Below are 22,887 nucleotides of genomic sequence, written 5' to 3'. Positions count from 1 at the left end.
TTTTTCCCGACGCGTTGTGTAAAATATGACGGCTCCGTATAATCGTTAATTACCGCTAACAAACCGTCGTAAGCAAATTCCTCGAAACGTTCGCTACAAAAGAAAACGAAAACAATTTTGGGACAAGAACGGAAGCGTTCGTTTGATCGTCATCGTCTTCGTTTCTAAGCCGAAAAGATGTACGTACTCCACTAAGATAAATTATAATTATTCTTGATATCAGCATTCGCGGCACCCTAAAGTCCCAATGGATAAAAACTAAATACTTAGTAGCATCCGAGTTTGATTTAGTCGGGCAACGTGAACACAGTTACACGTTTGCCCGTCTCTGTGAAAAAAAAAACGCGACAATTACCTTTTTTCTTTCTTTTCAAGTACTCTGTATACTTGTAAACTATAAATGTATAAAAACGATTAGGTACTCGCCGCGATGGAAAGAAAGTAACACAATACAATTTCTTTATGATTCTCGAAATCAAATCTGTTTGGATTTCTAAGCACAAGGAAAAACATCTCTTTTGCTTATGTATTATTCGACAAAGCAATGATACTCTTCATGGAGTGCAGTAACGGCTGTCGCATACTAACAATGGAAACGAAGACGAGGGCGAAAACGGATAAAAGATTGAAAAGCGCATTCGGAAGGGAAATGAAAGCACTGCGAGTTTCCTCTTCTCGACGGTCCTTCGACTTTATTCGCGAGGCAACGATACTTTACGCAAATATCCAGTATTCTGTATTCAATCATAATTAGCTAATCATCCGTCGACGAAACATATCGCTCGCGTTAAAACAGCCGCTTCGGCGTAAACTGCACACGTTATGCAGTTATAGATAATTAACAAACTGAATAAAAATCTTAATTCTTAATATCATTATGTTATAATAATTAAGATTTTTATTCAGTTTGTTATCTATACTGTTCATCAGCTGCGTTACCCTCTACTCTGATGCTAATAAGAGACTGAGTGTAATAAATCAATACTATATAAATTTAATATTTATTGCATTTGTGTTATAGAAGTTATTGTTTTACCCCATCAAGAATGGATCGATAGATCCTTTGAAATAGTTTTACATCATTCATTTACATTACAAGAAAAAAATTATTTGAGGTGCAAGAGATGCAGTAAATTGCCAAGTCTAATAAGTACCCGCGTCGCATCAATATATACTATGTATACTAATTCACATTCTCAATTGTGCTACTGTTATTATTTGTCATCAGACAATTATAAACATACACATAATAATTAGATAGATATTATATATATATACGCATGTGTGCATAAGAATATATGTAATTTATAAAAAGCGGGTGCTTATCAGCCTTGATACGTTACTGCCTTCTGCTACGCGGACGGCCAGAAAGCATTTTCAGGTTCAGGCCGTATTGCTAAAGAATCCAAGACGCGGCAACGCCGCGCGGCGTTGCCGCGTCTATAGCATATGTCTCTCTACCGTGCGTCCGTGTGAGCAATTCAGTGGTTTCAGTGGTGTGTGTATGTACGTGTACGGACATACACCACTTCATAGAATCTGAAATAAGTTGGTAACACTGAAACCGGAGTTTCGCGTTGTCACCACGCGAGGTCTCCAATATCAGTTCGGCTTTTGCTTTAGTTGACAGAGTTGACATTACCGACGTCGAGGAAGTTCGGCCTTAGCTTTAGCATCCCCTTAAGATAAAACGGGTCATTTTCGGACGAAGTCGCTAATAGTCGATAAGTCGCGTCGCTATTTTCTGTAAATAACTATACAGTTTCGTTATCATCGTTATATTATCGTTGTGCAGATATAATATATGATAAAAAAGTTGCGCAACGACAATATAATGATAACAAATTGTTGTTAATAGTTATAGAATCAGAACGCACTGATCTCTAAGCCGAGAACTCCGCATGACGTGTTAGAGAAGTTATATTATTGTAATCAAAATTTTGTTAGGACTTTCAGCCCTTATAAAAGAAATTTGTTATGTCAATTGTAGTTAAAAAGATATTGATGATTAACATAGAGTCTATTGCATCAAAGTTGCGACTTACATAGACCATTAATTAAGAAACTATGAAATTTTTTTTGTTATTCAAACTTAAGAGTTTTTCAGGTTGCTAAATATTAATCTGATGTTAAATTCAGTTGATAAATTCAAAATGTCGAAGCCATATACCGGCCGGATGTCAAAAGTATCATTGATAAAATCGATCTCGAATTGTGTAAGATACGGATGTAAAAATTCTATTATTTTTGTTTTTAATATCCGCTATTTTTAATTAACTTTGCCGTCTGATTAATATTGCGGTTATTTAAAAAAAACCTTTAATTTCGAATATATAATTAAATAAAAAATAATTTACAAATTCTGAATAGTATAGTATATAGTTGCAACTTTTTGACGCAATAGATTCAGTGTTAATCTCGGTGCAATAATAATCGTGCATCAATTATATGTGTTTAATCATAAATGACATAAGAAATTTCTTTTAAGAACAAATAAAGGATATATATTTTAATTCGCGATGCTTCTCTTAATTTCTGTAACTACCGCTGAAAATGGCTCAAAACACCGGAAATAAGTTGGCGCTGCAAGTTCATATTTTTTAATTTACTATAGCTCAAACGATTGCTCCCTAATTGCTCCCTCAGAATCGACAATTGCTCCCCTTTTAAGATTATTATTTTTTGAGATATTTAATAAAAACGAAAAATTTCTAATTTTTATTGAAAAACATATTTATAATAACTCTATGCAACTTTATAGGGCATAAAACGATTGCTTCTTCATTGCTCCTTATTGCTCCATCATAATTTTAATGATTTATTGCATTTTTATTTAAAAAATAACAAATTAAACATTTCAGTATCGGCCGCCTATTGTAACTATGGCTCGGCAGCGCATGCGCATGCTACCATAACTATGCGCATGCGTGATGGTATCTGTTAGAGCTTTTACGGATACCATAGCGCATGCGCGTATGGCTTCTGCTTTCTGCTCATGGCTCCTGTAATTTTATGTGCTTCCATCTTAACTATTTCTCGCTTCGCTTTATTGGGATTTTTAATTGCTCCATTTGTATAATTAATTTTGTATGATATTTTAGCAGAGAACTGTTTATTTTCTTGGAAAAATAAATTTCTCACAGTCTTCTGCAAGTATATCCAACATAAAACGATTGCTTCTTAATTACCCACCTGTCAGCATTGTGCATGAGCCCTTATTGACGTTAGGCTTAGTTTCCACGCGTCGCGTCATCTGTCGTTAAAGCCTCTTGCACAATGCCAAGCAACAGGCAATAGGAACAGGGAATAGAAATCAGAAATCATGTATAAATGCAGAATAAACAGTGACACAGGCAATAGACACAGAGTTTCCGTCACGTTGCAAATTCTGTGCCTATTGCCTGTTGCCAACCAATCAGGGTGCCATTACATGGAGCGCGGAAACGCGGAAACGCGGAAGCGCGGAAGACAAAATTTACTAGATTTCCGTCGATCCGTTCCGTCTGTTTTGAATGCCTTATATTACATGGAGCATATTTTGAGCGGAAAAGCGGAACGGAGAATTATAAAATATTAATTTTTAACGGTATTTATTGATTAAAAGGCTTGTATTCAATAGATAAGCTGAAAAGATAAGCATATTAATAAAAATTGCAATGAATTACGTGAACACAATTTTAAGAAATGAATACAAATGTCTATTTGTCACTATACTGTTCCGCTTTTCCGCGCAAATTGTGCTCCATGTAATATAAGGAGAAACAAACTCGCGGAACGAACGCGTCAAAATCCGTTGTCAACGCGAATACAGTACTCCATCAAATTTCGGAGCTGTTTAATCACATTGAAAAAAAAGCTTTTACACATACTCTTCGATTACTTTATTATTTAATAAAAGTGGCAGTATAATATTATAGATCCAAACATCATGTTGATGGTTATTATGAAGTATATCTTATATGCAAGCCAGGGTACATACATAGGCTGCGTTAAGTACTGGCAGTGAATATCGAAACGCAGCCATACATACATACACGATAATAGCGGATTCCGCTTTTCCGTTCAAACGTGCGGGACTCAACTCGCGGAAACACGGAATCTAGTTACTATTCTGTTCCGCGCTTCCGCGTTTCCGCGTTTCCGCGCTCCATGTAATGGCACCCTCATAGCATTCGAATTTTTTAGGTTGTAATTAACGATTTTTTGGTTATTTCTTGTTTCTATTGCCTGTTGTCTGGCATTGTGCAAGGGGCTTAACCAATCTAAACATCCCATTACAAATAATGTAATAAAATAAGATGTTTTGATTGGTCGCGTTAGGCCCGGTCTACAATGGATGTCGGAAGTCGGAGTCGTAAGAAATTGACCAATCACAATCTATTATTCTCCTTGCGGTCGAAAAATAATGAATGGTCAATTGATTGGTCAATTTCTTACGACTCCGACTTCCGACATCCATTGTAGACCGGGCCTTATCCGTCGCGACCAATCAAAACATCCCATTTTGATCCCGTCACAAGTAATGTAATAAAATGGGATGTGTTGATTGGTTAACTTGTGATGACGCGACGCGTGACGCGCTCAGTGATAACTCGGCCTTAGTGCCCATCTACAATGACTACAATAGGTGTTTTAAGCCCTAAGGGTGCCTCCCCATGCAAGACGGAATCGCAGAAAACGGAATCTTGGAATCATTCTGATTGGTTAATCCCATAAGGCTATTGGTTAGCCTCCGTAAAAGCTCTAACAGATACCATCACGCATGCGCATAGTTATGGTAGCATGCGCATGCGCTGCCGAGCCATAGTTACAATAAGCGGCCGATACTGAAATGTTTAATTTGTTATTTTTTCAATAAAAATGCAATAAATCATTAAAATTATGATGGAGCAATAAGGAGCAATAAAGAAGCAATCATTCTATGCCCTATAAAATTGCATAGAGTTATTATAAATATGTTTTTCAATAAAAATTAGAAATTTTTCGTTTTTATTAAATATCTCAAAAAATAATAATCTTAAAAGGGGAGCAATTGTCGATTCTGAGGGAGCAATTAGGGAGCAATCGTTTGAGCTATAGTAAATTAAAAAATATGAACTTGCAGCGCCAACTTATTTCCGGTGCTCAAAACTGAGCCGAAACGTACGGATCGATGTAATGTATCAAAACGACGAATAAATCACTTATTTCTGATATTACGCATTGTGATCTGCGTCTGACCCTCATAGCCTTCTCCTATTTTAATCTCGAGGGTCCTCATATTATTTTATTTATTATTTTGACTTTTCTTTTATAAAATTTTATTATGTTCTTTAAAGGAGTATAAATTCTTTTTTCGAGTACATAATAAAGACTCTTTCTAAAATTTGTACATTTTAAGACTATTATCAAGAAAATATTCTTGCTTAAAGACAACCGTTACTTACTAAAAAAAAGGTAAATTGAGTAATCGCTTTTTTAAGCAGTAGAATTGATATTTTCCTGTGTATGCATGTGCACACATATGTACATACGTACGCACAAAAAAATTTTCTATGTTGTTAGAAAATTTTATTTCTATTTAAAAAAGGCGAGAAACTATCATCGCTTAGGACAGGGGCCCGGCGTTACGCGCCGCTCGTGCATGCGTAATCATCGCCGCTTGTAGTAAACAACTGCCCGCGCGCCGTCCGCGGGGCGGCCGCATCTCGCCGCGCGATTGGATTTAGCGGTGGGCGGGCTAATACGTCGATTTTTAATCATTAATAACTCGTCAACTATTGCGAAAATTGCAAAATGGTATATGACTTTTCGACTCAGTTTGGCTCTCTCTATCTAAATATGAGAAAAGTACCAAGAATTCTGGGGCACTCTGTATATTTTAATTCGCGATGCTACTTTATAATATTTAATTTCAATTCAATTCAATCTTTATTTCTCTCCCCTCCCGCGGTTGGAAAGGCATTTTTTTCAGGAAAACGTTCCCAAAAACCTTTACAATTATAATTATACACATTCAGTCATTATCTGATACCTTTTACATGGCGTTTTACAGGGACGTGCCCAACTTTTTACATATTTTAATTCTATTCGAAACCTGACCTTTAGGCGACCTTACACCACTACTATTACCCCCCCCCACCCCTTTTAGTGTCTCCCTCCGTCCCCTCCTCCTGGTCCGCTTCATGCAATGCTCCTTTAATAAACTTATTTAATTAATTATATTTATTATTTATACCGTGTAGGAAAGTTTTGTTTGTATATCAATTAAAATTTCAAATAAACTTTTATGTAATTTCTCTGGTAATTTCATAAAATTAATATTTTCATCAAGTTAAATTGCCAAATACGGTCAGCCTGAACTTTGTTCACCTATATATATAGTAACAATTTTTTGTGTAAAAGACCACGCACTAATTATATGAAAAAAGTAGCCACCGTTAAAATCTACGAAAACTACGGAAAACTGTAGTTTGTGTGATGCCGATGAAAAGTTCAAATCCGTACAACCCTCAAAATATGCTAATTTTTAAGCTACGAGCCTGTAAAGGTATTATTGGTGGTATCAAGAGACACGGTAGTGTCTCGCGCCAAGTACGCGCGAAGCGAGACGCACCGTGACTCTTTTACGCGAACGCATGAGTTGCGAGTATCCGAGATTTTGAGATCTCAATAACGAGTGAACGGATCAACTTCTAAGTAGGTTCGATCGATAGCTTGGGGTTTGATTTATAAATAAGAGTCTTTTTTTTTTCGTTACGTGCCCTACGAGCGAAGATATTGCAATGCAAAGTCCAAATGTGGAAAATTTTTTTTTAAGAAACGTCCACGTCGGACAAAAATGGCGGCTGGTGTGTCACTTTCCCATTTTTGACACGAGAGTGCACTCGTGCACTGTCGCAGTGCGTGACAGTTTTTTACAACCTAGAAAAGGATAAGTGTAAGTGTGTGATAGTCGTGACCGTTGCCGCGTCGTGACAGATAGTGAAATATATACATATAAGTATTGACCGTAAAGTGACCTACAAAATCGTACAAACACGTACAATACATACATGTGTTGTAGACATATACATAGATACATATTAAAAATGTAGAAAAATAATAATCACTCGTTATTCGAAGTAAATCGCATCGTCCTGCTGCCGAGATCATCCTATAAATACTAAATAAATTATATACATGTATAATATAAATATAAATAATTTTAATAACACACACACACACACACACACACACACACACACACACACACACACACACACACACACACACACACACACACACACACACACACACACACACACACTACGTTTACGCGAACGTTACTTCTGTAGTAACTTACGATAATTCCTTCGCGTAAACGAGTGAATTATCGTAAGTTATTACAGAAGTAACACTCGCGTAAACGTAGTACACACACACACACACACACACTATCTGTCACGTATACTATGTTTACGCGAGCGTTTTACTTCCGTAGTAACTTATACGATAATTCCTCCACGTAAATGGAGATTCTGTAGCAACTTATGATAATTCATCCCGCGTAAACGAGTAAATTATCGTAAGTTACTACAGAAGTAACGCTCGCGTAAACATACAGTTTGACAACTTTTACAAGGCAGCATATACGTATGTATGTAGGGTGGTTGAAAATTATAATAGTATAAGTATAGTATATATATATTATACATCATTACAAAATAAGAATGATTCAAGATAAGGACAATATTATGTAATATATTATTACTACCTTTTTTTATATTGCTTGCTGCTAGAACACGTCGTTCAAAATTTTCATCTGTTAATCTATTATAACGTGGCAAATTATGCATTGTTGCATACGAAAATGTAGACATATACATAGATACATATTAAAAATAAAAAAAGATGGATAATTTAATGTAATAGTTCTTTCGCATACCTTAATCTTTTATATTCCTTAATCATCAATAAGGCAAATTAAATTAATAAAATAAATGTTGACATATTTAATATAATAAAATTAATGTAATAAGAAAATCAAATTTAAATTGCTAACTAAATTATATGTTACAAACATAAATTGTAAATTAATTTTTATTTATTATTCGGAATTTGTAGAAAATTAATAATCATTCGTTATTCGAAGTAAATCGCATAACGAATAATTTATTCATTATTCAATGGATACGAGAATAATTAATACATTTTTATTCATTAGTCAATGGATCAGAGAATAACAAATAAATTTTTATTCATTTAAATAAAAAATTAGTAAATATAGCCCATCTCTGTTGAAAATTAATAATTAGTGGAAAATAAGAATTTTCCAAAATTATGGTCAAAATTAATAATGTCTCGATATTGATCTGAAAAAAGTGCTGTGTGAATCCGACAAACCAAGTTGGCTCACAGTTTTTCAATGTTCATATCGGAAAGACGTTATATATATTGCCAGTCAAGTCGATTTAAATTACTTTAATTGTTATTCTATATACTGGCGAAAGAAATTTATTATTCTGTTTATTATACACCGTCGACCTAGTAATCGGTGCTCCATCTTACAGTTGTTATTGCGATAAATATACATATATGTAATATATGTTAGCCTCAAAGACGGAAAACGTTCACTGAAAGAAAAAACTAACTACAACGCGTTCTAGCATATTCAAAAAGGCCACAACGCGAAATTTGTATTGTGACACTTTATTCAAAAACGCTCACAATGTGTTTTGGCAATGTTAAAATGCCACAACGCGTTGCTGACGTTTTATTGATACAGTCATGACGCGATGTAATAAAAATAAAATTCTAAAGTAACAAAATTGTAGAGAAAATTAACAGTTAGCTATATATGTATATGTAAGCGGGAGAGCCCCTCCGCCGCATAAAAAATGTAGTCTAACTCCAACTCTATTTCGACCAAATTTTAATTTTAAGTTTTTAGAGATAGGTTTAGAGTTAAATTTTATTTTATGCCGCAGGCGAAGCCTGCCCCTCCTGCGCCTAATTATTAATTGTTAATTTATTAAGCTAATTGTTAATTTTCTTTATATTTTTTTATAATTTTATTTCTATCTAACCATCCATATATATATATTATTATATTATTATACAATATAATAATAAAATATATAGGTATAGATTTAAAAACAGTAATAGAGTATTTTAAAGCGAAAGATAAGAATAGGAATAAAATATGTTTATAGTTTATGTGTTTGAAAGTTAATTTATAATCTTTAGTTTAAAATTATTCAAAGTTATGTTAATAATTTAGAGTTTTTCTGTTTTACATTAAGTGTTTTTATTTTCAATTTTGTTTGCTACAAATATTAAACGAGAGAGAGAGAGAGAGAGAGAGAGAGAGAGAGAGAGAGAGAGAGAGAGAGAGAGAGAGAGAGAGAGAGAGAGAGAGAGAGAGAGAGAGAGAGAGAGAGAAAAAGAGAGAGAGAGAGGTCGAAGAGTACACGATCTTTATTCTATTCTTTCTCGTTGTATAATTCCGAGACGGTACGCACGTCCAAATTTGCTTAAACATGAATTTGTACACTCGAGATTGTACACTGAGTGTCCTCAGATCATCATACAAAGGGAGGAAATAAAAGATTATCTATCAATCTGTCCTTCTCTATCAAAGGCAACCGAAGTGCGAAGTTGAGCGCACGTGTACGTAAAAAAAAGAAAGGCGGAAGCCGCGAAAATACGGCGCCGTGTGTTTACTAGCTCATAATAAACAGATTCGATTTTGTTTGTCAAGCTTAAAGAAGCACTTGAAGTATCAAATAAAATGTAATGACAATGCATATATATAGTAAGTCATTTCTAATAAAATATGAACAATTTCTATAACTATATTCTTTTAACGCTTGTTTACATAAATCTTTTATGTCAGAGTTTAATTTTTCGTCAAATCCTTTACCTTTACACATATTTAAATATTTTTTCTACAAAAACTTTAAATAAGTTTTTCATAGAATCAGCGTTTAAATAATTTCAGGTATTCATTATAGAGGCAAAAACAACCGTACGGTGACAACAATGACGTTTCTCAATGTAAAATTTAACATTTCAGACTTTGCATTGTATAATATCTTCACTCGCGTAGAGCAAACGTAGCGAAAAAATAAAAACACTTATTATATAATTCGAACCCAAGCTACTTAGCATCGATCAAGCCTACTTATTTAGAATTTGATCCGTTCACTCGTTATTGAGATATCAAAATCTCGGGTATTCGCAATTCATGCGTTCGCGTAAAAAACGGTGCGGTCTCGCTTCGCGTGTACTTGACGCGAAACGCTACCGTATCTCTTGATATTATTGTAACGTGATTTATAAATAAAATAAAAGTTAAAAAATATTCGAAACTTACCGCTGTTGCGTATCCATAATTTTTGTCTTGCATCATCCTTTGATGGAAACCTAAATAAATGTGACCCTGTAGAATATCGTCCGTTGCGACAATTTTTATAAGCACACTTATCATAAACTGTTTCCATTGTGAACACTTTATTATACTTTATTTACTAAACTTTGTATAACTAAATAAACTTTATATGACTGCAGTATATATACTATAAAAAATGATAACTAAATAGAAATAAAAGAATATCAATAAAAACGTAGTTTGATAACTACGATGTAGAACGCTAATTCGCAAAATTATATTAACGAAATAGCACTGTACACTGCTGAGAGACTCTCCGTTGCACTGAGCATAGCATACACGGCTCTCAATTTTTATCGAGATGTTCACTTGCGCGCAGTTCACTTGTTTCGCTATAGCGACGCGTTTTGTAAAACTGTAATCGTTTCAAAATATAGATAAAATAATCGTTGTTACTGCCTATAGACTTGCATTCTTGTTTGACATGCTAGCATTTTTCACTAAAAATTTTGTTGAAATTTTGGTAATATTAATTTTTAAGAAATATATTATTTTCATAATTATTTTTGAATATTAATTTTATTGTGCTTTTAAATATTAATAAAAATGCAATATTAAAATTATAAGAGGACAAAATATATATTATTAAAATATAAAAATAATTTATTAAAATAATTTCTAAAAATATATATAACATAATGTACATTTTCAAATTACAGATTATTGAAAACAACAGATCTTTTGTAAATTACATCATAAACGCAAAAATAAATTTTACAATACATGTGTGCGTTTATATAGGTATGTATATTTGAAATCTGTATGATATACATATAATTATGTTTTACGGGTATAGTAGTATAGTATTAAGCGGGGAGCACTCACTTCTGCATAACGCATAATGTGCAAGCATAAAAAAATAGACCAATCAATTTTCTTATGCTTACGTATTATGCGTTATGCAGAAGTGTGCGCTACCCGCTTTACGGGTAAGTGTCATGCATTATCATGCATTACCGACGCTTTGGATATAGCACGGAACAGAACCAAAAGATCGTGCACATAGCACGGATCAGAACCAATAGAGCGTGCACATAACGCGTTACCCATCAGAAATTTTCGTGGACATGGCTACGTAGTCCAATGTGCACGTTTTGTGCACATAGAGGCGCTCGTGGACGGGGACCACCTAAAACGCGGGCATGACCACTCTCATTCTTCTCTCTGGCAGAACGTATAGCTTTTCTATTCATCGCTGCACGCTCATTGGATATCGCGCGGCGTGCACGATGCACGGTCTTACATACCGTGCTCGCGGCTGACCGAGCATTGAGCATCTGACATCACTGCGCTGAAATCTGGCATCACTGCAAATTTAGACCGGATTCGCACCAGGGGCAAAGTCTGTAGGTAAAATCGGATATATTTAGTCCGGACTTGCACCAGAGGCAAAGTCTGTAATGTGATTTAGCCCGGACTCAAACCTAAGGGCAAAGTCTGTCGGTAAGGGGCAAAGTGTGTTGGTAATCAAGGCACGGAAATGCTGGTCTCGAATTTTGAGGGGCCATTGCGGCTATCTGTTTATTAATCTGTGTCGACACAAACATCGTTCTATCCTTCTTGACATTTTCAATGAATAACAAAGACAGAACGAGACACTTGTGTCGACTTGTGTCACTAAAAGGAATTGGCCTATAATTATAAAGTATACCAAAATTTATCAATATTTTTACATTTTAGGGCGATATTTTAACCGTTTCTTGTTTAATAACAACTTCTTATTTGTACATATGTGCACTCCAATAAAAAAATTGCGCAAATATACAATAATTACTTTTAATTGAGAGGAATTTCACAATTTGTGCTAAAATGAATTTTCATAACGCAACGTACTCACCGAACGCTATGTAGTTAGTGGGCAGTAAGTCTTTAAGAAACACTTTGTATACTACCGTTCATCATATTTTACATATGAGAAAGAATGCTATCTGCAACGGATTCCGGCAGCCGCACTTCTTGTAAGCTGACAACAGAACTAAAATTATAAATATATAATATCCACAGACTTTTATATACTAGACCATTAACATCTATGGACGCACTGCCGAAAAGCTGATGCGAGTGCGAGGTGCAAGTGTTAGGGCCTTGGCACATAGAAAAACTTAACCAGTAAAACTTAAGCAGTAAGAAATCAACGGTATGGATTCGCTACCGCTTAGGGCCGTGCCTTAAGTTCTTAATTGTGATTGGCTGATTTGCTTACTGCTTGAGTTTTACTGCTTAAGTTTTTCTATGTGCCACGGCCTTTAGTGAAGGGTGCGGCCATATTGAATTAACAATAAGTCACTATCGGGTGTTCAGTTGCTCATGATGTGCGTTTATCTGCATTCGTTATTACAGTACATAACAAAGCAGGCGAATGTTTTTGTGTTAAATATTGGTACATGTTATCAATAAGTTTGTAAGTCATGCCTTCAACGTGTAGCGTACTTGAATGCCGAAATCGAACCACTAATCCTGTAGTATTAAACCCTTTCTTTTGGACATTCTGTATATGCCAGACTATTGTATAGAAATCTTGTATAAAACCACTTGTATAGAATCTGTAGTATAGCATATCTTGACTAAAATCAACATGGCGGCAAGCATCACGGCCGAGATGCCTGTCAGCGGTCTAGTATTGTATAGAAGTCTACTCTATGATAATATCTAAATATTATTTCATAAATTAAAATCTCACATTTTTCATCCAAACCCCAGATTTCTAGCTGTTTGTATTTGGACACGACTCCCTGCGACTGCAGCGTTTGTATTATTGCTTGAGTGCGTGGTATCAACCTGAAAAAATCGTATTGAATTGATGTAATCTATTCGATGAATCAACGTGAAATCGAAAGGAGATAGAATAACGATTTACTTGGCCCATGACTTGGTGATGCTCCCAGGTGTCGTCAGCAGCGACGGAACAAATCGTTTCAGCTTAAGGTACACTTGACCCTTCAAGAAGAAATACGCGAACCACTTCACACCATCCACAGATGCTCTATATCCATCGATGGTAGTGCCCATCCGGCCTTTCCAAATGTACCAGACACGCGGCAAATGATCTTCCCGGTTTCTTGATTATATCTATAAATGACAATAATATTCGATCATAATGAAGATTAATATCTTTATAAATAAATAGGAAAAACATTATAAAGCAACAATTGTGATAAAAATACCTTGGCGGTGGATCAACCAATGGTTCACTAAGATGGCATAGTGTGGAAGCGAATTTCGGCAATCATTCGGGTTCTATCGCCGTGACATCTCGCATATATCTCGAGTTTTTTCTAAGTCGACTATTTAGAAGTCGACTTTTAGTCGACTTTCCGCCATTTTTAGAAGTTGACTGGAAGTCGACTTATAAAAGTCAACTTAGAAGTCGACTTTTAGTCGACTTTCCGCCATTTTTAGAAGTCGACTGAAAGTCGGCTTATAAAAGTCAACTTTCCGTTGACTTTTAGTCGACTTTCCGCCATTTTTAGAAGTCGACAGAAGTCGACTTATAAAAGTCAACTTACCGTCGATTTTCCGTCAACTGTGCTCTTAGGGGACGGCACACAGTGGCCGTCTTTGTAATTATATAAGAATAAAACATTAGGATTGTAATTATACAGTTTTTTAGATAATTAAATTATTTTATATATGAAAAAAAATCAAAATGCATCAGTTTTAGCCTTCCAGCAAAGGATCGATTGTGTATCTTGAAATAATGAGGTAAAAATTACAAAAGTGAGAAAATTCATTAGCGTATCTACGATTTTATTTATCAAAATCTAATAAAATCTGTTAACTTTTGTCATTTTCACCTCATTTCAAGATACACAACCGACCTCCAGACGTACGCGGCGGTCTATTTTATCGACTTTAAAAGTTGGCGGGAAGTCGACTTTCCGTCATGACGGGAAGTCGACTTCAAGTCGACTTAAAGTCGACTTTTTGCTCTTAGGGTTTACTCAATACCTCTCGATAGAAATATTTGGAATTATTATGCACTTTATTTCCTTGTACACTGTTCGCAAGACCGACAAATATCGGGGTGACAATAGTTTCTATTGTAAATTGTCGTACGGAAACGATGCGTGTTGAACTGCAAAGTATTCATGTAAAGCGTGTGTGCCGCGGACAAATGACACTTCTCACTCAATGTAACACATGTGTTATATTGCACTTACATTGTTGAATAAGAAATTATAACTAACATGTATGTTGCATGTTATTTAGTATATTTGCTGGATTATGGTTGATGATTAATTTTCTTACGGCGCGCCTTAAGGTCAATCCAGACAAACTTGCATAACGCATAAACATAAGCATAAGAGAATTGATTGGTCCATATGCATGTGCATAAAAAAATAGACCAATCCGTTTCTTTATGCATGGTTATGCACCTATTACTACGTTTACGCTAGCGTTACTTCTGTAATAACTTACGATAATTCCTTCGCGTAAACGGGATTTTGTAGTAACTTACGATAATTTACTTTGCGTAAACGGGTGAATTATCGTAAGTTACTACAGAAGTAACGCTCGCGTAAACGTAGTATATGCAAGTTTGTCTGGATTGACCTTTAAGCGGGGAGCACACACTTCTGCACAACGCATAATGCGTAAGCATAAGAAAACTGATTGGTCCATATACATGTACATAAGAAAATAGACCAATCGATTTTTTTGTGCATGCTTATGCATCTATATAAGTTTGTCTGAATGGACCCTTACGGTTACAACTGAAATTTTGTTACGGGCAATGGCCTTTAGGCTACCAAGATCCAGTCCTCCCCGGAATGACGTTCTTTTCTTCTTTATATATTGTATAATGTATATATTATAAATTATAACGGTTTTGTTTCACTTATTATTATTTCTCCATTACGTTTATTAAAAATATAACATTATATTTTTATTATTTAATTTAAACAAATTTTCTCACATAATAAAAACTTTGGAATTTCATGAATTTCTTTTTCTCATTTTCTTCCAGTTGTAAATCTTAAAATCTTAAGAATTTTTGAAATATCTTTATATCTACATAATTATTAATCAATTAATAAAAAAAGATTTTTTTTACACATTAATCAATGTTATAAGTAGGATTTGATTCAAGAATCAAACAATGCAAACGGAGACTGTCCTGATATGAAAAAATTATAAATGATTTTACGAAAACGTAGTGAAAGGCGAGGGGACTCACGTTAAAAAAGCACCCCAATAAGGAATTTAAAACCGTACTGCAACCTCCACGTGGTAAACTCTGGAAACTATAAAAATTAAAAAGTATACATATTATAGGCTAATTGCAGACGTACATATGTGCTAGTAAAGTTATATCGAACACCCGCAACGCGGAATGGCACTGCACTGTGCGCCGGAGGGACGCGACGCTTACAATTTTCGTATTTTTAACTATGTTTCACCATTTAAAAAAAATTGAAAAAAATATATGTTATAGTGGACACTTTAAGAGAAATTTTCGTAAAAATTTCAATAAAGGTACCTCGAAAATATCACCCTAAAAAAAATATTTAAAAATTCAAATATTTTTTTTGGGTCTTTTTTGGCAAACATTTTGGACAATTTGTTGTTAATTAGTTTTATTAGTCTACATAACATATATTTTTTTCATCAAGATCGGTCAAGTGGTTTTCGAAAAAAATATATTTCTTTATTTTACTTTCTCCCTAGCATAACTTCTAAAAAAATGAATTTTTTTAAATAATATTTGGTGGAAAGTTTTATCATATTGGTACTAACTTGTGACATTAATGTCAGCTCTGTATGATCAAGGGCCGATTCACATGCTTACTCCGCTAGGCCCTTTGGGTTAAAGCCGCAATTGAATCGAGTAAAAGTCGCATACAGAACACATTAACTTTTTATTAAAGTCTTATATATAAATATTCTGCATCATGTATGGTTCTGGATCATATATAATCCACATAAGTTATCTTATTAAATACAAATTAAAACCATATTTGATTCGAAGTGTTATATGATCCATATAAATGATCTAATTAAATTTTAATTAAAGCCCTATTTTATTGTGGATCATATTTAATCTACATAACTGATTTCAATAAGTGCAAATTAAAACTGTATTTAAACAAATATAATTTTAATATAAAATCTGGATTTAATTTGAATTTTACCCAAATTAAATATGATTTAATATGATTTTAGTTAGATTCATATTAGATCGTTTTTTAACGGAAAAGTAGTAATTAAGTTAATTTGCTACCGCATCGGTTCTTGTTATGTCATGTGGCAAGCATTTCCGTGTTCTGTATGCAAAAGTTTTTTTTCATTGATTAACTCACTATATTTTGAATATTATTACATTGAAAAATCTAAAATGCTGTTTAAATCTAATACAACATAAGTAACAATTTTCAGCTATTAAATTTTTTCATTTTTTAAATAAAAAATTATACTTATGTTTTTTTATTATTTTATATCAAGAAATTTCTAGATAAGAAACATTTTTACGAAACCTGTTTGTATCTTTAATTTTACATGTGTTTGATTTTTTACATATATTAAACATTTATATACATATATCAAACACAGTTATTGTATAAAATACGAGATACAATTATATAAATTTGATGAATTTAAAAGTGAAAATGTCTATTAACTCTAAATTCTGAAATATGAGAGTCAATAATAAGAATAATAGTTCTTGATAATTACGTTTTCACGAATTGTATTAATTAATTAATTAATTAATCTAATTAATAACAATTAATTAATTGTAAGTATTAATTAAAACTGACAATATTTTGTAATTGATACAAGAGAAAGTATTTATTTACTACAAAGTGTAAAAATTCTTAAAAAACTTTTAATTAATTTTCACATTTTTTTGTTTTTTTTTTCGCATTTTTAACAATTTTCGTCGATTTCAAAAAGGGTAAAAAATAACTAATAACTTTTTAAATAATTTTTAGATTAATTTTTTTCTTGCAATTTAACTGAATTTTCCAAATAAAACAGATATACATTTTAATATATTTTTTCAAGCAAAGTTAAAAATTTTCAAAATATATGTTACACATATGTATGTGCTATAAGGACATAAAAGGAGTTAAATAGGAAACAAAAAATAATATTAGAGAGGTTGATTTGTGTTACTATAAATAGAAAACAAGCAACATTGGTTTGTTATATCTGTTCGTTATTAAATATATCTTGTACATTATATTATTATGCAATATGAATATATCTTATTTCCGACAAGCTACAACTTGTCCGATTTTTCACGATTTTGCTAGTATATATCAGAGTGAAATTAGATATCGCGGGAAATGTGGTTGTCCAATGACGTGCCACTAGATAATCCTAGCAATATGGTGCACAGAGACTGCGCTATGCCGCGGGATGCTGAATGATCAATACGCGTGTTACGCTCTGGACCAAAAGACGGAATCGTCAAACTACGTGTCATCTAGCAACATCATGAAAACCAAAACACACACCTGCGTGCCAGGTGCTGTCGGCGTCGGTGAGTTCAAGATATTTCTCGATTTTTATGCCGACTGCTTAAACATTTAGAAAGTCAGTTAAGAAAGGATAATGCACATTAACCGTTCGAGACACGACCATTAACATCTTCAAATATCCTCCGCATAAAACTACACCAGTAATCGGAAGTATATTGAGGATACACATTATAACAAATCAGAGAAGTGTATTAGATGTTAATTGGAGATTAAATTATTATAAATACTACAAATATATTAAGTACTACAATAAAAATTTCTTTTATAAAATTGCATTTTAGCTGACAAATTTTTTTAATTAAGTATTTTATCTGGAAAATGAGTCACTTCTATTTCTTCAGTTTTAGAATAAATTAATATTAGACAGAATTATTGATATAAAAATAAAGTGTTAACTAAGAATTTTCGAAAGTTACTTTTTTAAATTAATATTATCGTGTAAGATGCCTATTACACTGTTAATTTAACAAAAAATGATTTTTTTTAGAATAAAAGTAATGGTTCCCATAATCTTTTAAATGCTGCAAACGATTTCCTTTATCAAACTATTAAAGTTGCAAAAAAGCTATTTTAATTTATTTTGACATATTTTAACTACGATATACATATATACATATGACGTATATTGGAGAAGTTTGTTTAGCGCAATCAATTATTAAGCAAAATATATGTTTTTACTAATTCATCTCTTAAAAAGAATTTGCTGTGAGTATATATGACTAAAAAGATATTTAATTATGATTAATATAGGGCCTATTGTGTCAAAGTAGTGTAACTTTTGAATATTACCGATAATAGTAGATTACGATATTACGATATTAGTAGTTTATATATTAACACTTTGGTCCGTGAAACCGCTTGATTTTGTTTCATTCTAATTAAAGCTACATTTTCGGTTGTCGGATCAAAAAATCAATTTTATACATATTTTAAAAGATGGAGGTCTTTAAAATATATCCTTAAAATATTATGTCAAAATTCGAAAAATTTCCGAGATTAGAGACGATCTAACAGATGCGCACGAGGATGCGCAGGTAAAAAACAGAACGCGTAACGCATTCCTTCAGGTTTGAGTTGGGACAGGTCTTCAGATATGAAGAGGATAGTATTTCAATATCCTCTGTATTGTGTGTGTAAATACAAAATACAACAAGTGTTTCAATTCTCAATTTGGCGCATCGCGCCTATAAGCACCTTTATTGTGGTTACAAAACAATTAAAATTTCTGCGTATCTAGCCGCCGAAATTTTTAATGAAAAATTCAATGCAATTCTGAAAACAATGACAACAAAAAGTGTTACCTATTTGTCTGCAAGCCAAATTATTTGCTGATTATCGCAACAGCCAGCGATTTAAAACAGTGTCCGCCTAAGTACTAAAGAGGCTCGAATCACACGAAAGGACGTGTCTCAAGTCCTATTACTCGTGTCCGAGCGTGGTAACTTCTCTTCATATACATGCATTGCGCACGTGGATTATACACATTGTATATGGAACCTACAGTTTAACGCCGATTTCGAACGGCAATTTTTTTGAGAAGTTCTCGTGGCAAGACATACTCTCGGTGGTTTGCCATTGCCTTCCGAGAAGAGAACGAGCAAATAAAATTTTCTAGCTCTACCGGGAATCGAACCCGGGACCTTTGGCTCAATAGACCAGTGCGCTGTCTACTAGGCCACGCTCGTTCTCGAATCAACAATATTAAAAGCCTTTTATAAAGAAGAATGTCTAATTTATGACCCTAAAATAGCTGACTAGCACAAAACAGCTGTAAGTACTTGAAATTTTATAGTTAACTGTACTTAAAACGCGTTTTTCTCGAAGTAACATTTTTTTACCTGGCGATCACGATATCTCGGGAACGGATAAGCCGATTAACTACAAATTTTCAGGAAATATAGAACACAACTCCATTTCTGGTATGAACTAAAACTATTTTATTACAATTTGTACTTTTTTTGTTATTGCAAAAAAAAATACCTATGGCCAATTATTGTCAAAAAATCGATGTTTTAATCGGAATAACACACACACATTTTTGTTACTTTCCAATCTTCTTTTTTGCTTCATTTTAGTTCACGCAATAGCTACACAATGTAAAGATTATATCTCACTTTAGTTTTTTTGTTTCAGATTACCCTGCAGAGACTATATAGTTAGGATGGTCATGGAAAAACATATTTTTTTTAGGCAACTTGCAAAAAGGAGATTTGCAAGAGAAACTTTCAATAAAGAAAAAAGATCATATCTTACATTAAAATGTTAATAAACAAGCCTATACACACAAAAAATTAATCAAGTCAACAGTTTCTTTGTAAAAAATTCCGAAATAGCCCCTATTTTTGAACGTTTGCAACCGAAAATGTAGTCTTAACATTTTTAAGCTTGTGATGTAGAAATTGAAAGTACAAAGTCTGAATAAGATGTTTATAATAATTTAAAAAAAAAATTGAATTTAAACTGAACTTATTATAAGAAAAATATTGCAAGAAAATGGAGAAGTGTTTTTGAAAAATTCTCAAATGGTTTTGCAAATGCGAAAAATACTTTTTCGCATGTTTATTCGTTGTAGCGAATACCTGATACTTAAAAAAAAATAATATGTCGTGATTTATTTCAAAAAGTAGGGGAGACCCGGGCGAAGTCGTCACTATTTTTTCGGTGCCGATTTTTAACAACATAACAAATAATTTTAGTAAAATGTGGTATACCGTTGTAAAGAGTGAACCTATGGCTACAAAATTTATACGGACGTCGCTTTGTTTGACTGGTATAGTAAAAATGACAAAAATGCAAAAATTGAAATGTCAAAATTGCCCGGGCGGAGTCGTCACTTCATTCTCGGACTGAATTTTGAATGAAAATTCATAATTCCGATCATGAAAAATGATAATATACATTTTATTAGTTTTTTTTATAGAAAAATGGAAATATTAATTAAAAACACGATAGCGGAAAATAATTACAAGAAAAGCGCACACACTTATGTGCCCTACGTTCGCACATTTCTCGTCAGCTCTATTCTGTCATCTCTGAGCACACGCAGCACATATTATTCAAGTCCTCGCCGGAATCCGACCACTGCTGCTTCTTTGACTTTGATTTTTGCCGGAAGCCTCCATGACATGGCTTAGTGACGACTTCGCCCCAGACAAAAGTTTCAAGTTTGGTCGCTCATAAAATATTAGAAATTAATAAAAATATAAAAACTTTACTGGATTCGTGTTCAGCATGCATTACTCTTTATAGAATCATTTACTTTAAATTATTTCGGAGACACAATAATATTTAAAATATTACAAATGTTCGAAGCGCAAAAAATTTTACTTTTGACCTCCGAAAACACTTGGGCTCGACAAGAATCACAATATAACCTCACTAAACTCTGTTGATCACATGAGGCCGCAGGGGGAATTGATCCGCGAAATTCCTTGGGCCCAACGCACCCACGGCATACCGAGTTCAGTACACCGCGGACATACACACACAGTTACACATACGCACAGTTATATACATAATCAAGAGAGGGTCTCTGTCCAATCCCCCTCTCTTGATTGTCTCAAAAGTGTCTTCCAGTGTGCGAGATGAAAAGGGATTTTACATAAGAAATCATAGTCAAAAGAGAAAAAATTGTACGAGGAAAAAAAGGATTATTTAAATGTGCGAGATGAAAAAGAAATTTATAAGGTAGAAGAAAGCATAGGGGATCATCGTAGTCCAAAGAGAAAAGATTGTACGAGGAAAAAAAAATTATACAGGGTGGAAGAAAACCACGGATCAAAACCAAATTACGCTATATAGCCCAAAGGCGGGGCTGAAGGCGTTAATAACCCCAACCGCGCGCGCGCGCGGGGTTAACAACTACAAAAAAAAAGTTGGTCACGTGAGCCATAAGCCGCGTTTACAGTATTAATGGCGAGTTCACACAACATACAGATTTCGAGATAATTGCAATGACGACTCCACCCCGGTGACGACTTCGCCCCGTTCTCCCCTATATTAAAGTCATTTGAATTGTAACAATGTTTACAAAAAAATTATAGGTCAAACATAAGTACAGAGAGTACAAAGTTATAAGATGTATAATTGGAAAAAATTATACAAATTTTTTTTATTTGTATGAACTTATGTGTGAAATTTAAAAAATCTTTTATTATGACATATGAAGGATGGAAATACATAGAATTTTCTCTTGAAATTTACTCTGAAAATCATGATAGTTGTGGGACAACATGTACTACGAAGAATTTTATGCGAGCTATTCTGATTAAGTATACAAAAAATAAGGCAAAAGAGAGCTATACGCACGTTAATCGGGCGACGGTTAAAATAAAAAATTAATACAAAACTATAGCAGCAAACGTTTCGGTCACTCGTTCAGACTTTCCTCAGTACAAAAAAACGATGAACAAGGCATTCAGTAGTGTAGTGGCAGTCGTAAAATGCAGTCAATTATATCCGTACAAAATTACCTTTTTTAAAAAAAAGGTAAAAAAACGCGCCAAGTACACGCATAGTAGTGTATATGTTGTTACTTCAAAAAAAAAAAAGTGGTAGTATTATACCTTAAAAAAATTTAAGTAACAAGTGGTAGACGTAATCTTTGTATCTCGAAAAATCTCAAAAAAATCTAAGCAGTAGTATCTTTACCTCAAAAAAAAAAAAAAAAAAAAAAACAAAGTGGTAGTATTATCATACCTCGAAAAAACCTAAGTAACAAGTGGTAGACGTAATCTTTGTATCTCAAAAAATCTCGAAAAAACCTAAGCAGTAGTATTTTTATTTCAAAAAAATTATAACTCAAGTGATACACATCACAAAATTACGTTACTTTATCAAAAATGAGTCGTGCTTCAAGTGATTTATTACAATTACAAAAAAGAAATGATATCTCTTTTTAAATTACAGCGCCAACTACAGAGAGAACATACACTGAGATAAAAAATTTGTCAATTCCAAGAAATATTTAGTCCGATACGTTCAACTAAACAT

General features: G+C 33.4%; 2 protein-coding genes and 2 long non-coding RNA genes across 10 annotated transcripts in view; 2 read left to right on the top strand and 2 right to left on the bottom strand.

Annotated features, from left to right (window-relative positions):
* Positions 1 to 982: 982 nt before the first annotated feature.
* LOC143894281 (uncharacterized) overlaps positions 983 to 22,887 on the bottom strand; it is a 119,179-nt gene continuing 97,274 nt past the window's right edge. Inside the window, exon 2 of the long non-coding RNA XR_013256045.1 lies at positions 983 to 1,679. This is a non-coding gene — a long non-coding RNA (uncharacterized LOC143894281). The remainder of the gene's footprint in view (positions 1,680 to 22,887) is intronic.
* LOC143894266 (uncharacterized) lies at positions 6,164 to 7,290 on the top strand. The gene is made up of 2 exons (XR_013256040.1): positions 6,164 to 6,678; positions 6,800 to 7,290. It is a non-coding gene; the product is annotated as an uncharacterized LOC143894266 (long non-coding RNA).
* LOC143894265 (putative ATP-dependent RNA helicase DHX37) lies at positions 9,924 to 13,940 on the bottom strand. Of its 7 annotated transcripts, none has more exons than XR_013256038.1 (6): positions 13,576 to 13,684; positions 13,269 to 13,480; positions 13,092 to 13,189; positions 12,249 to 12,386; positions 11,659 to 11,755; positions 9,924 to 10,386 (listed from the first exon to the last, which is right to left on the bottom strand). XR_013256038.1 is itself a non-coding variant. In XM_077400427.1 (4 exons), exons 2-4 carry the CDS (start codon positions 13,418 to 13,420, stop codon positions 12,310 to 12,312), a joined length of 327 nt encoding a protein of 108 aa, XP_077256553.1. In that variant the 5' UTR covers positions 13,421 to 13,480; positions 13,576 to 13,940; the 3' UTR covers positions 10,976 to 12,309. The 7 variants fall into 7 exon arrangements, 3 of the variants coding, with proteins under 3 accessions (XP_077256553.1, XP_077256552.1, XP_077256555.1); XR_013256037.1 differs by lacking the exon at positions 9,924 to 10,386 and adding an exon at positions 10,996 to 11,540; XR_013256039.1 differs by lacking the exon at positions 9,924 to 10,386 and having other exon boundaries at positions 11,001 to 11,755; positions 12,249 to 12,374.
* The window catches only part of LOC143894276 (uncharacterized), a 45,747-nt gene continuing 40,607 nt past the window's right edge, over positions 17,748 to 22,887 (top strand). The window contains exon 1 of the mRNA XM_077400445.1: positions 17,748 to 17,897. Within this exon, the coding sequence (XP_077256571.1) occupies positions 17,774 to 17,897 (124 nt within the window). The 5' untranslated portion in view covers positions 17,748 to 17,773. The remainder of the gene's footprint in view (positions 17,898 to 22,887) is intronic.

This window comes from Temnothorax americanus, unplaced genomic scaffold, assembly GCF_048541705.1.
Source record: "Temnothorax americanus isolate GAGA-0224 unplaced genomic scaffold, ASM4854170v1 Scaffold134, whole genome shotgun sequence".
NCBI lineage: Eukaryota > Metazoa > Arthropoda > Insecta > Hymenoptera > Formicidae > Temnothorax > Temnothorax americanus.
Note: the sequence above shows the minus strand (reverse complement) of the source record. Positions and strands in the feature narration are given on the sequence as shown.

Bases quoted from the DNA above. Each gene is read 5' to 3' on its own strand.
- LOC143894265 (XM_077400426.1), bottom strand. From the start codon at position 13,420: ATGGGCACTACCATCGATGGATATAGAGCATCTGTGGATGGTGTGAAG. The intron at 13,190-13,268 runs GTAAATCGTTAT...CGATTTTTTCAG, and splicing joins ATCACCAAGTCATGGGCCAA to GTTGATACCACGCACTCAAG. The intron at 13,015-13,091 runs GTGAGATTTTAA...GACCGCTGACAG, and splicing joins CTGGGGTTTGGATGAAAAAT to GCATCTCGGCCGTGATGCTT.